This window comes from Aquila chrysaetos, chromosome 3, assembly GCF_900496995.4.
Source record: "Aquila chrysaetos chrysaetos chromosome 3, bAquChr1.4, whole genome shotgun sequence".
NCBI classification, from domain to species: Eukaryota; Metazoa; Chordata; class Aves; order Accipitriformes; family Accipitridae; genus Aquila; species Aquila chrysaetos.
Genome location: NC_044006.1, coordinates 1,404,844 through 1,419,726, shown reverse-complemented (window position 1 = coordinate 1,419,726; position 14,883 = coordinate 1,404,844). Strand labels below are relative to the sequence as shown.

At 63.4% G+C, this 14,883-nt stretch overlaps 1 protein-coding gene across 11 annotated transcripts; it reads right to left on the bottom strand.

Annotated features, from left to right (window-relative positions):
• Window positions 1–62: 62 nt before the first annotated feature.
• SNPH (syntaphilin) lies at window positions 63–14,829 on the bottom strand. Of its 11 annotated transcripts, none has more exons than XM_041122766.1 (7): window positions 14,578–14,829; window positions 14,385–14,456; window positions 13,617–13,991; window positions 6,485–6,562; window positions 5,480–5,680; window positions 3,747–3,896; window positions 63–3,063 (listed from the first exon to the last, which is right to left on the bottom strand). In XM_041122766.1, exons 4-7 carry the CDS (start codon window positions 6,526–6,528, stop codon window positions 1,929–1,931), a joined length of 1,530 nt encoding a protein of 509 aa, XP_040978700.1. In that variant the 5' UTR covers window positions 6,529–6,562; window positions 13,617–13,991; window positions 14,385–14,456; window positions 14,578–14,829; the 3' UTR covers window positions 63–1,928. The 11 variants fall into 11 exon arrangements, with proteins under 11 accessions (XP_040978700.1, XP_029864583.1, XP_040978701.1 ...); XM_030008723.2 differs by having other exon boundaries at window positions 13,617–13,679; XM_041122767.1 differs by having other exon boundaries at window positions 5,480–5,581; window positions 14,578–14,824.
• Window positions 14,830–14,883: the final 54 nt, after the last annotated feature.

Genomic DNA, 14,883 nt, shown 5'->3' with positions numbered 1-14,883 from the left:
GTCCCCGCCTGGGCCAGCCCCCCTCGGGGCAGACGCCAAAGGCTGGCTCCAGCCAAAGCAGACACAGACCCAGCGACGTTTATTACATCCACCACAGACAGCGAGTACAGGACAGGGGAAACAAGAAAAGGGGGGTTACAGCTTTTTCAGTTCTGTATTTAAAAAATATATTGTATAGATTTGTCTTTCAAATATAATCGTTACATTTATTTCTTGGCAAAGCTTTGGATAGTCTAACAGACGTGTACACAGATCCACAAATACATTGCACAAGAGGCGTATATCCTAGCTCCGCTTACATCGGCCGCCCCGGCTGTCTTGCCACCGTTTCTCCCCCAATACTTCACCCGGCACCCCGTGCTGTGCCAGCGGCTGCCGCCGCCTCCGCCGCCCCCAGCGCGGGCAGAGCTGGTGCCCCGCGTCCCAGCCGCCGGATGGGGGATTTGGGGAAGCGCGGGGCGTGTGGGACGCGGTGTGAGCCCCTACGGGGACCGGTGGATGCCGGCATGTGGAGCATCGCTGGCTCCCAGGGCACCCGGCCGGTGGCACCCATGGGTGGTGGAGCGGGGTGGGATGGGGAAACACGGTTAATTCAAGTCACGAAGAAGCCACAGACATTCGTGGGGGTGGGAGCGCCGCGCGCCCGGGGGAGCCCCAAGTCTCGCGTCTCGCCAGCCCCCGCTGAGCAATCCTTGCTGTCTTTGCTTTTCAAAAAAAAAAAAAAGGCTTTTTGTTTTTTTTTTTTTCTTCTTCTTCTTTTCCGGAGGCCACCAGCAAAGCAGGGATTCGGCTGGGGTGCCAGGGCAGGCAAAGATGCTCGGCTCTGCCTGCACAGCCCTGCCTGCACCCCCTCGGTGCCTCCCAGCAAAGGCATCCCCAAGGTCCGGCACAGGATGGGATCACTGGCATCGCCAGCATCACCTCTGCCAAAACCACAAGAGCCCCCGGTTCCGCTCTGTGGCGGCCAGAGCCAGGGCTGGGGGTTTCCCCCAACTCAGCTCACCGCCACCTTGGTCCCCCCAACAACCGGGCTTCAGTCTGTACTAAAAAAAAAAAAAGTGAATATAGTGCAAAGCAAAGGGAGGGAGGGACCGAAGCTTCCCCCGGGGCTGCTCGGCCTCGCTCGGCAGCGCCGGAGCCGCGGTCCGGTTCCATCCCAGTGCGGAGAGGCATCTCCCAAGCAATGGGCGGCTTGAAGAGAGCCCGGCCGGGGCACCGTCCCGCCGGAGGGAGGAGGACGGACACCGAAGCGGGTCAGCAGGCCGGGGCGAAGGTGCCCCACGGGCTCCCACTGCCTCCCGAACCAGTCCAGAACTGGTCCCTGTGTCCAGGCGGGTTCCTGCCATCCTCCTGCCCGCAGCCAGACTTTGCTGTTGCGGTGCAACCCGTACCCGCAGCATGAAATGCACCTGGGGGGGGGGGGGGGGGTGTCTCCGCTGTGGCCCCCCCCCCCCCGGCTCTCTCTGCTGTTGTGCGGCTCCTTGCCATTGCCCATCCGTGGCAGGGCTGGCTGCGGGACAGAGCAAGGACAACTGGAAAGCGAGTGCAATGAAGGGAGAGCCCACCCGGTGGGGTGCAGCCCCGTAGCCCCCCCCTGCAGCTGGAGGCACCGCGGCGTCCATCGGGCAGGGGGCTGCAGCACGATGCTCGGTGCCACATCCCACATCGCCGCTTGGCACCTCTCTTCCAGCAACGGTCCTTTCCCTCCTCCAGGACAAAGGAGCTGGGGGGGGGGGGGGGGGCAGCACACCCCGATGCACCCACAGACCCCCCCCCCCAGCCCTTTCCCACCCCCCCCCCAGGGCTGCATAACGAGCCAGATCCAACGAAGGACCCCAGGAGAGCGGGGACATGGCGGGGGGGCTTTACAATCAGCGGTCGGGTCCGTGGGGGCGGGCGGGGGGTGTCGGGGTGCGGGGCGGGGGGGGTCAGGGCTGGGCGCCGCCCCCGGGGCTGGCGACTGGGCGACAGCCCATCCTGCGGATGGAGTGGAGGGCCACGGTGCAGCAGCCCCGCAGCAGCGAGCTGATGTTGTAGATGGGCTGGCCCTGCCGGCGCTGCGAGCGGCACAGCCAGGCCACCGTGGGCACCGCCGGCACCACCACCGCCAGCAGATCCACGATGAAATGGCGGCTCCAGTAGCTCTTGGAAGGGGCGGCCTCGCAGCCGGTCACCTCCGTCGTCTCCTCCTCCGTCGAGCAGGCGATGGCCACGGAGGGGCTGGCGCCGGGGGGCTGCCGCACCGCCGGGTTGCAGGGGGTACCCCCCTCGGCCCCGGCACCCGCCGCGGCGGCGGCGGCGGGCTCGGTCGCCGGCAGGTCCGTGGTCCCGGCGGGGTTGGAGAGCTCGGGGCCGGGCATCACGTCTTCCATTTCGGAGACCCAGGCTGAGGTGGGGCTGCCTAAGCTGCAAGCCTGGGACTTCATCACCTTCTCCAGGATGGTGTCCAGGTCGGGCTGGCAGGGCACGAAGTCCGTCTGGATGGCCCGCTCCTGCATGCAGCTGGCCTGCACCCCGGCCTCCACGCCGCCCCGCAGCCCCAGCAGCTTCTCGTAGGTGGAACTGGGGGGCAGGCGGCCGCCGGGCTCGCCCCCCACCTCCAGCGGGTCCGTGTGGCCGGGAGCATCCTCCGCCCCCGCGAAGCCGCTGTCGGCCCCCTCGTCCAGCGAGATGGTCTGCGAGCCCCCCACGTTGCGGTCCCCGGCCCCCTGGTCGCTCAGCTTGGTGTAGGTGGAGCTGCGGGTGAGGGATCGGGCCGGGGACCCCCCGGCCGACTCGCCGGCCCCCTCCTCCTTCAGCGCCCCGTTCTGCGCCACCTCCATGCTATGCAGCAGCGTCTCCAGCTTCTTGTTCTGGATGTTGATGTCCACGAAATACTTCTGGAGCCCCTTGTCCTTCTCCAGCAGGTTGTTCTTCACCGTGTCGATGACCTGCTTCAGCTGCTTGATCTCCTTGCGGGCTTCCTTCAGCGCCAGCTGGGCCTCCACGCGATGGCACTCCTCCTCGATCCAGTCCTCCTGCATCCGCGACAGCTGCGTCTTCAGGTCCTCGATCTCGGCGTCCCTGCGAGAGACGCGGCGCTGAGGGGGCTGCGGGACCAGCCCCGTCCTCACGTGCCCGGCACGGAGTTGGAGCCAGATCACCCACTAACACTCGCGGCTGGGACCCAGGGATGGATCCGGTGGCTCAGGGACCCTCGGGCGTGATGCTCGGGGACCCTCGGGAGTGATGCTCGGGGACCCTCGGGAGCGATGCTCTCCCGGAGGACGATACAGAGCCCAGGGCTCCCGAGGGCTGCGTGGGGACGGGCAGGTGCCCCGGGTGGGCGCGTGGCAGCTGGCACGCCGGCGAGGACGTGCCTAAGCCCGAGAGGAGCAGATGGGGATTAGCCACCCTCTGACGCTGAAATTCAGAAAAAGCGTGGCAGAGGCTTAAACCGGGGGCGCAGGGGAGAGCGCAGCCACCGCAGGTGGGATGTACGGGCTCCGCGGTCCCCGAATCGGCGGCTCCCTGGTTGGACGGGCAGCAATGCCAGATGCCCACATGCCTGCAATGCCGCTGCAAAGCTGTGAACCCGGTGCCTGGGCATGAGCCCAAGGACAAGATGCAGGGCTGGGAACCGAGAGACCCCAGAAGGACCAGTCCCATACAGGACCTGCTGCTGCGGGTGGTGACGGCTGGTGCCGGGACCCTTCCCGGCAACTCCTGTGCCGGGGGGGGTCTGTGCCCGCTTCTCCCGTGCTCACCTGTCCTGCAGCCGCTCCTGCGTGTCCTTCAGGCGAGCTTTCAGGTGCCTGATGCAGACCTCCTTCTGCTGCAGGGGCGTCAGGTACTGTTCTGGCGTCGGCGGCTTTATCCCATGGTTGTCGCTGCAGAGGTTGTACTTGGCCGAGCGCCTGCGGGGACACAGACGTCACCCACCCGCCGGTGCCGGCGCCGGCACGGGCTCAGTGGAGGGGCCCCAAGGGAGATGCTTGCTCTTGGGGTGCAGGGGGGTGCAGCCCTGTCACGCATCCCAAAGGAGCCCTGCGGGCGGGAGAGGCAGGGTGGGTGTCTCAGGGTGCTGTGCCAACGGCGGGAGGGTGGGCACAGCTCCCGACCCCGCTGGTGCTGAGCCCTCTGCAGAGCTGTGGGCTTCGCCGGGGCGGCGGGTGCATGAGCAGAGCCAGGAGCGGGCGGGTGCCGAGGTCTCCGTGTGCCCAGAGCGAGCTTTCCAGGGAATGACAGATGCAGATGGAGACCCCAGGGTGGGATCAACCCCAGAAGAGATGGAGACGGAAGATGGGTAATGGGAGGGTTTGGGATGGAGCAGGTCTTGGAGCTGGCAGCTGTCATGCCCATGGAGAGCAAGCCGGGGCATCCGGCATTTGCTCCGGGCCGGACCAGCAGCATGTCCGGACCCTCCTCACGCCGCCACCGGGGCGGATGAGGTGATGTCTCTGGCCCAAAGCCCAGGGCAGCGTGGAGAGCAGGGGCTGGCCAGGGACAGGGCTGCGTGTCTGGGCTGGGAGGCACGCAGCACGAGACCCTCCTGCATCGCAGCACGGTGGCCCAAAACCCCCCATCCATCGCAGCAGGGTGGCGGGTACTCTCTGTGCATGGCAGCAGGGCAGCCCAAAATCCCCCGTGCGTGGCAGCAGGCAGCCCAGCAGCCTTCGGGCAGAGACATAAGCATCGCATTAGGAGCAGCCAGGCAGGACCGTGGCCTTGCAACGCCCCGTGGCAGCAGGACGGCCACCGCTCCCTGCTGCGGCGTGCACGGGCTCTGATCACCAGGTTACCCTCGGGCCCCTCCGGTCCTCCCGGATTTGATGCCACCTCTGGGAGGTGGAAGGTGGTTGGGGACGGGTGGGAGCAGCCCAGCCTGGGGATGAGTCTCGCTCCCTGGAGCAGCGCACCAGCAGCCCAAAACGCTGGCACAGGCTGCTGTGCCTGCAGGGCTGCGGTCGGTGCCCGTCCCGCAGCTCGGTGCCCGGCTATTTATGCCCCAAGCGCACCGGGTGCTCCCCGCTGAGAAGCCAGGCTACCGCCGGCTCTCGCCGGACCTTCGCCGGGCAGCACGAGGGGATGGAAACAAAGCTCTTGTCCGCCATGCCTTTGGTCCTGAAGGACCCGGGGTGCTCCTCGGGGTGCAGGAGCGGCGGGAAGGACGCGTGCAGCGTGCAAGCCACAGCCACGGCAGGACAAAGGGAAGGGGACGGGGTGCCGGGCTGGCAGGCGGGGGGGACAGGGAGGGAGAAGACACGACAACGGCGGCGGAGAGGTTTGGAGGAGGATGGTGGGGGGAATCTTTGAGAGACAACGCCAGCGGCTCCGCTGGCTCCGGCTTCCCCAGCCGTCAAGCACACAGCCTCGCTCCACCGGCCCCTGCGCTCCTGTCCCCGCCGGGCACCGGCACCAGCAGCACGGGTGCTGCTCCCTTCTGCCCGGTGGGGGGGGGCACCCGGCAGCCGCCCTGGGGCCACGGGTGATGGGTTACCTTGGGGTGGGGCTGCTGTCGCTGCCCTTGCAGGAGCCAGAATTGCTGCTGCTGCTCAGCGAGGAGGTGCCGTAGGTGTCCCTCCCGGGGGGCGAGGGGCGCCTGGAGGCAGGGAGAAGAGGCTGTGTCTCAGGCCGAGTGGCTGAGGGCGCTGAAGACTTAAAGAAGGAGGCAAAGCCACTCCGTCCATAAACCCCGCGACTGCCAACCACCACACCGAGAACACACAAGACAAAAGGACAAAACAAACAGCAGGGATCAAAATGGCACGGACACGGCGACGGGCACAAAGGCAGGGCTGGGGGGGGGGGGGGGGGCTGCCCACCCACTCCCCCCATCCTCCCAGCATGGCATTCCCTGGATGGCGGCATGGCATCCCTGCACCCCGAGGACCAGGAGCCCCTTGGGAGCCCCCGGGGACCGTGGCTCTGGCAGAGCTTGAGCCACTCCGCTGCCTGCTGCCAGGTCAGCCCTACATGTGGGCAGATCTGCCTTTTCTCGCTGCCCATGCTGCTGGTGGCAGCCGGTACCTAAATAACGGCAGCCCAGGTCATGGAGACATTTGGAGGGGAATAAATGCTTTTTTTTCTCTCTTTTTTCCCTCGCTCTTTATCACTGCAGCTCAAGGAGAGGCTTTTCAAGGGCTAACACACCTCTCAGCTTCGCCACCCCAACCCCAGTGCCCCTGTGCCACTGGCTGGCGCTGGGGCCCTCCGCCACTGCCTGCCTTTGCCTGGATGGACAGAGGGGTCGGTCCCGGCTGTGGCAGAGACGGACAGAGAGGGACGGGGGGTGCAGCACTCGGGGGGGCTGCATGCACAGACGGGAAAGTGCTATGCGGCGGGCAGCAACATGCAACCCCCGAAAGCCGGGCTGGGGGTTCGTGCTGCAAAGTGGCAGCTCGTGGTGTAGGTGGGGATCGTTCCCTCCCCGCTGCCAGCCAGGACAAGTGCCGGGCAGCCGCCGGTGCCGGGTCCCAGGGGCCAGAGGCCGAAGCATATTCACCTGCGCGATCCCGTGGACGAGCGTCTGCTCCCCGGCAGAGACATCGCTGCAGTGCCGCGGGTCCTGGGCGCCGGGGAACTGCGGGTTAAACGCAACAGAGAGAGGAGGTGAAGGCAGGGAAATGGCCCCAGTGGGATGGGAACGATGCAAAGTGCCGGCACAGGGGTGAGCCCCTGCACCAGGGCACCAGTTTAGTCCCCAGGGCCACCTGTACAGGGACAGATGTGGACTGCATCCCCTGCACATCTGGGCTGTGCTCCTTGCCTGCTTCCCACAGCCCAGGAACGCCGGGATGCTGCATGCCCAGGGTCCTGCCCAGGCGGGGTGCGCTGCGGGCGCAGGGCGAGGGCTTTCTTAATTTATAAGGCAAACCAGAAGCATAGCAAGTACCTGCCCGTGGTCTAAAGCCCCTTTCCCACCAGTCTCCAGACACGGGACAAGCTTTCCCCTGACCCCAGGTCCCCGTCCCTGCCGGGGAAGGGAGGTCTGCTCCAGGGACACAGGGTGCCTGCGGTGGTGGCATTACTCGGGGCAGAGATGGGACAAGGGCTCTGACACCCAGCCCTGGACCCTCACCGAGTTTCTGCCCAGGCAGTCGGCTGTCCCCACAGCGGGCTGGCCACCTGCTTTTTCTTAATTAAGTCAGAATCACCCGTTCACCAGTGAAATCAGGTAAGGAAGTGCAGATCCCTGCATGAGGCGGCAGCAACAGCTAATCCCTTGAGAAACACAGAGCCCATTTTCCTGTAAATAAATAGGCCAGATCCAGAGGCTCGTAGCAATCATCGGGAGCTGCTCAAGGAGGCAGCACCTCGGGCACACGCAGGGATGTGAACTGCTGCAGTGGAGCAGAGATACGGAAAGCATCCACTCAGCGTGTCCATCCCGCCGAGCATCCCATGGGACCGCTGCGATGCCCCACCATCCTCACGGGCTGCCGGCGACAGCCAGGCCGGGGGCACCGTGTGGGCTCCCCTGCTATCCCCAAGCCCATTCACAATGCGGGTATTTGTCCCAGGTTTTGGCAGCTCCAGCCCAGAGCAACGCGAGCGATGGGATCGGCCAGCTGATAATCGATGGGCGACTGCAAATGCCAAGTGCTGCTCGGCCACGGTCCAGGGGAGCGCGAGGAGCGGGACGAGACAGGGAGGCAGGAGAGGAGGAGGGAGCACAGCCAGCTCACCCCGATGCAGCCTTTTGCATTTGCCACCCCGGGGCTGTTTTTTCCAGGCTACCTCTTGCCTAATACTCAAAGCCCACAACAGCCAGCCTAGGCTTCTCCTCTGCCCAGGATACGCCGCTCCCTGATCCCCAAACCACGGCACCAAAGAGCCCAGAGCTGTGGAGGGAGGGGTGCTAGCACCCCCAGGACACGGTGACCAGGATTTGGGGGTCCTACTGCTTCCCTCTGGGATGGACACGCTGGGAAGGACCTGGGCAGGGGGAGGCAATGCTCTGCCCTGCCAGATAACTGCTCCCGAGTCAACAGCGTGCATGGCTGCGGGCTTTGCTAATGCAGCAGCGTGAATCAGCATCCAGCGGGAGAGCCGAGCGTGGCCCAGATGCCGGCGTGAGCATCCTCCGGCAGCACCATGCGGGGCTGCGGCACAGCCCAGGTGCCGGCTGCAGGGCCCCGCAGAGCTGGGCAGCGGGGTCAGCCCTGTCCCTCCCTTTCCATGCTGCAGGGTGACCCCCCCAGCAGCTCTCGGGCAGGGCTTTTGGGGAGATTTGCGGCATCGGGGGCTTAACTCCTCGCCCTCTCGCAGCCCCAAGCTCCGTGTCCTGGCCGGACACAGCCCAGCGGTACCCGGCATCGCCACCGCCTCCCGCTCTTGCCCGTTGACAGCAGTTACCCGCACGCCAAACCGCTCTGCTCAGGGCTCCCTCTCCGCTCCATTAACATGCAGCACCAGGCAAGTGCCAGCACCGCAGATGGCACGCCTGTGTCCAGCACGCGGGCTGGTACCGCTCCTGCCAGCACCCCACGCTGCACCCCAGGCTCCTGCCCCAGCACCCGCAGCCGGGAACGGCTCTGTGGGGAAGCCTGGATTCGGCCTCACGCCTGGTGAGCTCAGTTCCTCCTCCTCCTCCTCCCACTGCTGCAGACTCGCCTGGCACCCACGCCGAGGCTCGATGCCTCTCGCGGTGCACCCGGCAGGTTTAGGGGGTGAGAAACTCAGAGCAGCCCCGAGCTGCTGCCACAGGGAGCCTGGCCGAGGTCTGCCAGTGGGCACCGAAATCCCGTGGAGGGGGGACCACTATCCTGCACCCTCCCCAGGTCCCCGTCTCACAGACATGATGGGCTGCGCATCCTCTCCCAGCCGGGTATCGGCTCTGCCTCACCAAGCTGCCCCAGGGCGGCTTGAACCAGCAGGCTTGAATTTAATCACTGGTAATAAATTGTCAGTGTCTTTATTCCCACAGAATCAACAGGCCATTTCAGTCTCCCCAAAAGCCTCACCGTGCCAACAGGCTGCCAAGGACAGGCAGGTTGGGCAGACTTAGCACCAAAGCTGAAAACACACTTTTTCACCTGGTACGTGGCTACTTTGCCTCTAAAGGCAGAGGGAATTACTTGTCTGCACTCAGAATTACCACTACGGCATGGAGCAGGATGAGCAGCTCTAGTGCAAAGAGAGCCTTGCCATGAAAGCGTCAGAAAATCCAAGATTATCTTATCACATTTGAAATGCAAGAAAGGGAGAAGCAGTGAAGACCTCCGCTTTTCCAGTGATTTGCAGAGGGGTCCAATCCCGCAGAGGGGCTGCCCCTGCTCTCCGGTGGGACCCATGTCAGCCCGGACCCCACCTCCCCGCAACGCCTGGCACTTCTGGGGGCTCCGTCTCGCTGCTGCGGCTGCTCATTGATTAGGCATTGGGAAAAACATACTGAGAGGAAATGAAAAGCATTAAAAGATGAATAACTGTGTCCCTGAGCGTGCTGCATGCTCTCCAGCAAGGAAGATGATGGCAGCCACGAGGGCCAGGAAACACAGGGGAGTAACCAAGAGAAGGTCACTAAAATCTAAAATCCATCTAATAGATGGGGCTTGTGGCAGGAGTCAGAGCAAAGCTGCAAGGGCAAGCAGAAAAGAAGAAATCCCATAAAAACATGGGGGTATAAAGCAACCCAAGCCAGGGCAGAGGGCAGGCAGGCTCGTCCCTCCATGTCAGAAGCATCGGGGACGGGGCCAGCAGAGCTGCGCATGGCCAGCCCTGCGTGGGAAAGGCAGCTCCCGCTCTGCACAGGGACAAACCCCCAAAAATGAATATCGGGAGCCTCGGCAGCAGGAGAGGAAATTTGGGGGGGCTGGAGGACAACGTGCCACTGCCAGTGACTCTGGGTCTGCAAATCCCAAGTCATGCAAAGGGTTGATGAGAGAAAGCCAGGTCTCACGTGCCGGCTGAGATGTCCAGCTGAGAGCCAGCGCAGGGAACAGATTTCCTCCACCTTATTTTCGTCTTTGCAGAATGATGAACTTGGGGAACGTCTTGCAGGACACAGATTAAATGTGGTAGAATCCTTTGCTTGTGGGTTGATCCTTACAGAGCTGACAAAAACAGCTTGTGCCCCAGAAGAGAGGACGTGTCTGCAGCACAGGCCCCGGAGAGACCCTGAGCAGCAATAACCTGGCATCAGAAACGGGCGCCGAGCCCAGCCACACAGACTGCAAATGCTGATCCCCGCGGCCAAAAAGTTCATCTCCGCACCATTACCCTGCTGGGACACGCAGTCCCAGCTCCATAGTGCAGCCCGGGCTTGCAATTACACAGAGATTTTAACAGCCACCGCCAGCGCACGGACGCTGGGGCGAGGTTAGGGCGATTTGGGGAGTGCCGGCTTGTCCCCGTGCCGCGGGCACCGGCAGGACCCTGCTCAGCACAGCACCTCTGTGGCCGCTCTCGTTCCTTGGGGATGCTGGTACGGGCCAGGGTCTGACGGTCCAACTTACACCAGGTCCAGAGCTCATGCTGCAAACTACCTATTTTGTGTTTCAGCATCTTGCAAACCACCCCAAAACACAGCTCAGGGGATGGGCAGGAGGAACGCTGCCCTTCGCAATGTCTAACGCTTTCTCCTAGAGCCACCGACAGCAAAACTCCCTGCCAATTGCCCGGCTCATAGTGCAACAGAAAGGCAGCTCTTTTAAAAACAACAGCACAAAATAGTGCTTATTCTGTGCAACAGAATTAGCCTGGGGAATTCACGCTAAATAAAAGCAATGGTCCTTGTTAAGGAAACAGCTGGAGTTACAGCACGAAAAGCTGACACCACACGCGGGGTGGGATGGAGGACAGCCGGGCACAAGAGCCTCTCGCCCCCAGGAGTGGGTGACCCCCCTCACCGGCACATTGTGCCGTAACCGCTCCGAGCACTTTCCGTGCCTGCTGCGGTCAGCAGTGCTCAGCCCCAGGCAGGGCTCAGCCCCAGGCAGGGTTCAGGCAGCCGCTGATCCCCGCTGCACCGGTAATGGTGTCCGGCACCCCCAGGCACGGCACGTGCCCCGTCCCTGCCGGCACAGGTTGCTCAGCCGGTTCCCCACCTCTGCATGTCCCCCGGGGCCAAGAGCCCCCCACGCTGCCACTGTCCTGGGGTGGCTGACACCACGGGGCTCCGGGTGCTCCTGAGCCGCATCCTTCGGTGGGTTCCCAGCTCCTGCCGGCCGCAGAGGGGATCTGGGGCACTGCTGACCCACAGACCGCACCGCGATGGCGATGCAAAGCCAGACGGGTGGCAGAGGGGTGACAGGGTGCCAGCAGAGCACCCTGAGGCTCAGCCCGGCATCTCAGGGGAGGATTTCCCCAAGAATTGTGGCTCAGCCATCATTTGGGGATTGCCGCCCCGCAGAGATGCCTCTTCGGCTTGAATGCCGCCTCTTCCCCACTCCGTGCTGGATCCCCTGGCCGTGCCAGCGACGGACAGACAGGGCTCGGCAGGTATTGCTCCTCCTAGAAGCTTCCTGCATGGGAAACGGGGGCACGGGACCCCTGGAGAGACCCTCACCATCGGCTCGGTGAAGCCTCCGATGATTCCTCAGTCCATTCCTCCAGGGGTTTTGCCACTGCAGGCTCTCACTTCCGAGGCATCTCTCTTTGCTCAACTTCTGCAGGGTTCACGAGGAACTGGCTGCTGCGCTGGCCTGAGCTGCCCCACCGGCTCGTCCCGTCCCCACGGGGAACACACAGAGAAGGTGCAAGAGCAGGCGGGCCTGTTTGGCAGCCCCAGCCCCAGCCCTCGGCACGCAGCCGCCCGGGCCCAGCAGCCGCTGCATTTCGCCAGATTTCTCGCTCACTGCTTCTTTTGTCGGGGTTCCCATCACCCTGCCCGCTGCCGGATTCCCTTGTTTTCCTTGATGCATCCTGCATTAGGAGCGTTTTGCGATGGTGGCACCAAGCCCAAGCATCTAAGAGCAGCTTTACCAATTCTGCAGAAACCTTGGGAGAAGAACCGTGCCTGGCACACGAAGGCGGGTGCCTTCCTTATGGGTCCCTCCCCATATTTTCAGTCTTCCAGTACAACAAGATTAAAAGCAGAGAGCAACAGGGGGAGGAAAATCACAGCTTCCATTTTTCTGTGGAACAGAAAGGTCTCCCGAGGAGACCTCCCTGCCTTTCCAACACAGGCTTTGCTTTTCCTTCACACTAAAAATAAGCAGAGTGCTGAACATGGTGAAAAAACCAACCACCTGATTTGGGACAGAGTGCTGCATCCCCAAAACAGAGGCAATGCCAGGATCAGTTTGTGTTTGAAAAGCGACTGGGATGCAGCTGGGTGGTGGTGGGAAGGAGCAGGATCTGGCAGCCGGGGCTGAGACCAGCACAAGTCCGGCAAAGGAGGGGGTCAGCGTGGTGGGCACCACGGGCACCATCCCAGCTGCCTGGCTCAACACCGGCTGCCTGGGGCACAGTGGTGACCATGTCTGCACTCCTGCTTCTGCCACGGGGGATTTTTTGGGAGACAGGGGCTGTTTTGCTCCTGCTTGGGAGTTTCCAAGGGAGCGGCAATACCTCCAGGGGCTGGGAAACTCTGCTCCCAGCTCCAGCAGAGACGAGCTCATCCCAAAGCAGACAGAGCTTCACCTGGGTCCTGGACAGAGGGAGATGCTCCAATTCACGCCAGAGCAGAGCGCTCAGGGCAAGAGCAGGGACAAAATGCACAGGGTGTTTATGCAACACCGCCAGAAAAATCAATTTTGCTAAGAGTTGTTGTATCACATAATGAAACACAGGAGCAACTCCTTTTATTCTCTTGTTTGTTACAAAATGCTGAGTTGACACCCAGAGATTACAGGAAAATAGAGACCATTCGAAAAGATCAGGTTATGCAGCTCATCACTTTTCCAGCTGACCTGGCTGCAGTGCCAAATGGGGAGGTGGCAATTCCTGGCCCTCATTAGCTAAAAATAAGGTGCCTGACCAGAGGGAACAGGCTGATCTCTTCCTGAGGCCTCTGGAGGAAAAGGGAAAAGAGCTCCGTGACAAACGCTGTACCAGCAGCAGTTGCCATGAGAGTAGGAGCAGGATACCCGGGATGCAGACCCTACGGTTTTACCCAAGGCCGGGAGGGTTGGCAGGTTGGGGATGCTCGTGAGGTTACGCCCCACCGCCCACCCTGTGCTGGTGCTCTGCTGGGAGCCGAGCTGAGGACCGGTAAACAGAAAGAAGAGCCCACTCCTTTGGGATACGCAGGCAAAAAACATGGAAGAGAAATCCACCTTCCAGCGCAACAGCTACCCCCTCCCCTCCGCACCCCAGCGCGGTCTTGCTGCGGTGGAAGCGGGTGTCCCCTCACCACCATCCACCTTGAACGAGGGCTGGGAAAAACGGTGGTCACGGCAGATTAGCCCTGGGTCTCCGCACCGCTGGAATGGCCTACTTTAACAACACGCCGAATCTCCCGTCTCAGCCCACTGCGACGCTTACCGAGGTGTGAGCCCAGGCATTGCCCCCTCCTGACCCCCCCCCCCCCCAAGTGGGGACCCCTGCAGCCCTGGAAACCAGGATTTGCACCTTCTTGCACAAGGTCACGGCACCACGCACCCATTGCCTAGGGAGGGTGGGAGCGCCGGTATTTTATAAGCACAACAAACGCACAGCAGCGGGTTTCTGTGCGACAACCAGGCAGCACTGACCTTGCGGGGAGGAGAGAAAAGGAACACCCGGCTCATCAATCAGCTCATGTATTTTCTGTATCCCTTCGGAGATGGAGCATTAAGCCATTAAATAATAAAATCTCAATTGCAGAGCGGCTCCGGCTCCTGCAACGCCCCATGGTGCCGGGAGACACGTCTGGATGCCGTACAGAGCAGATGTGGGTCTGGTGCATGCAGGGAGGGTCTGGTGCATGTGATGCGGGCCTGGTGCATGCAGGGAGGGTCCGGCGAGTGCACTGCAGGTCTAGCGAGCGTGATGTACGCCCGAGGCGCGCCGTGCGGGTCCGGTGTACGCGATACGGGTCCGGTGCTTGTGGTGCAGGTTCGGTGTGTGTAATGCGGGGCGATGCGGGTCTGGTACGTGAGATGCGGGTCTGGTGAGCGTGACATGGGTCCGGTGCATGCCGGGGGGGGGGGGGGGGTGTCCGGTGCATGCAATGCAGGTCCAGTGCGTGCGCTGAGGGTCTGGCTGGTGTGACGTGTGTCCGGTGCATGCCGGGGGGGGGGGGGGGTCTGGTAGATGCAATGCAGGTGTGCTGTGGGCCCGATCCGTGACCCGCCCCAAGCACCCTTTGCCCCGGGGACCCCCCCCCCCACCACCACCCCCCCCGATGCAGAGCAGCGCTGGCAGCCCCGTGCTGCGGGTCTGTGTCCCCCCCCCCCCCCCCCCCCCGAGTCTGCAGCCAGAAAGGGATGAGTCACGGCGGCCGCGGGGTCCCCCCCACACCCCCCCCATGCCCCGCTCACCTGCGCGGAGCCCCGCCGATGTCCGGGTGGGGGGGGGGGGGCCGGGATGGGGCGGGGGGGGGGCTCAGCGACCTGGCGGGGAACGGAGAGAGCGGAGGGTGAACGGCGGCGGTGCGGGGCGTCCCCCCCACATCCCCCCCCCCACGCACCCACTCCCCCCCCCACGCCCCGCGCCCTCCCCCGTCTCCATCACCTGCGCCGGCCTCCATGGGTGCGGCGGGGCGGCCGGGGAGCGGAGGGATGGAGGGAGGGATGGAGGGATGGATGGAGGGATGGAGGCAGGGAGGGAGGGATGAGCCTTGCAGCTGCGTAATTTACCTCCCTCCTCTGCGCTCTTAAAGCGACGGCGGCGCGGGTGCCCCCCCCCCCCCCCGCCGGGTTTCCCCCCCGTTTCTATGGCAACTCCTTTTTGCCGGGGTGCAGCGCTCCGCCCCCCCCCCCCCCCAAAAAAAAAAAAAAAAAAACCGGTTTTTGAGGTCCCTCCCCGGCGGCGGAGCCC

Bases quoted from the DNA above. Each gene is read 5' to 3' on its own strand.
- SNPH (XM_030008719.2), bottom strand. From the start codon at position 8,387: ATGTTAATGGAGCGGAGAGGGAGCCCTGAGCAGAGCGGTTTGGCGTGC. The intron at 5,681-6,484 runs GTGAATATGCTT...GGTGGTTGGCAG, and splicing joins TCGTCCACGGGATCGCGCAG to TCGCGGGGTTTATGGACGGA. The intron at 3,897-5,479 runs GTAACCCATCAC...GTGTCCCCGCAG, and splicing joins GACAGCAGCCCCACCCCAAG to GCGCTCGGCCAAGTACAACC.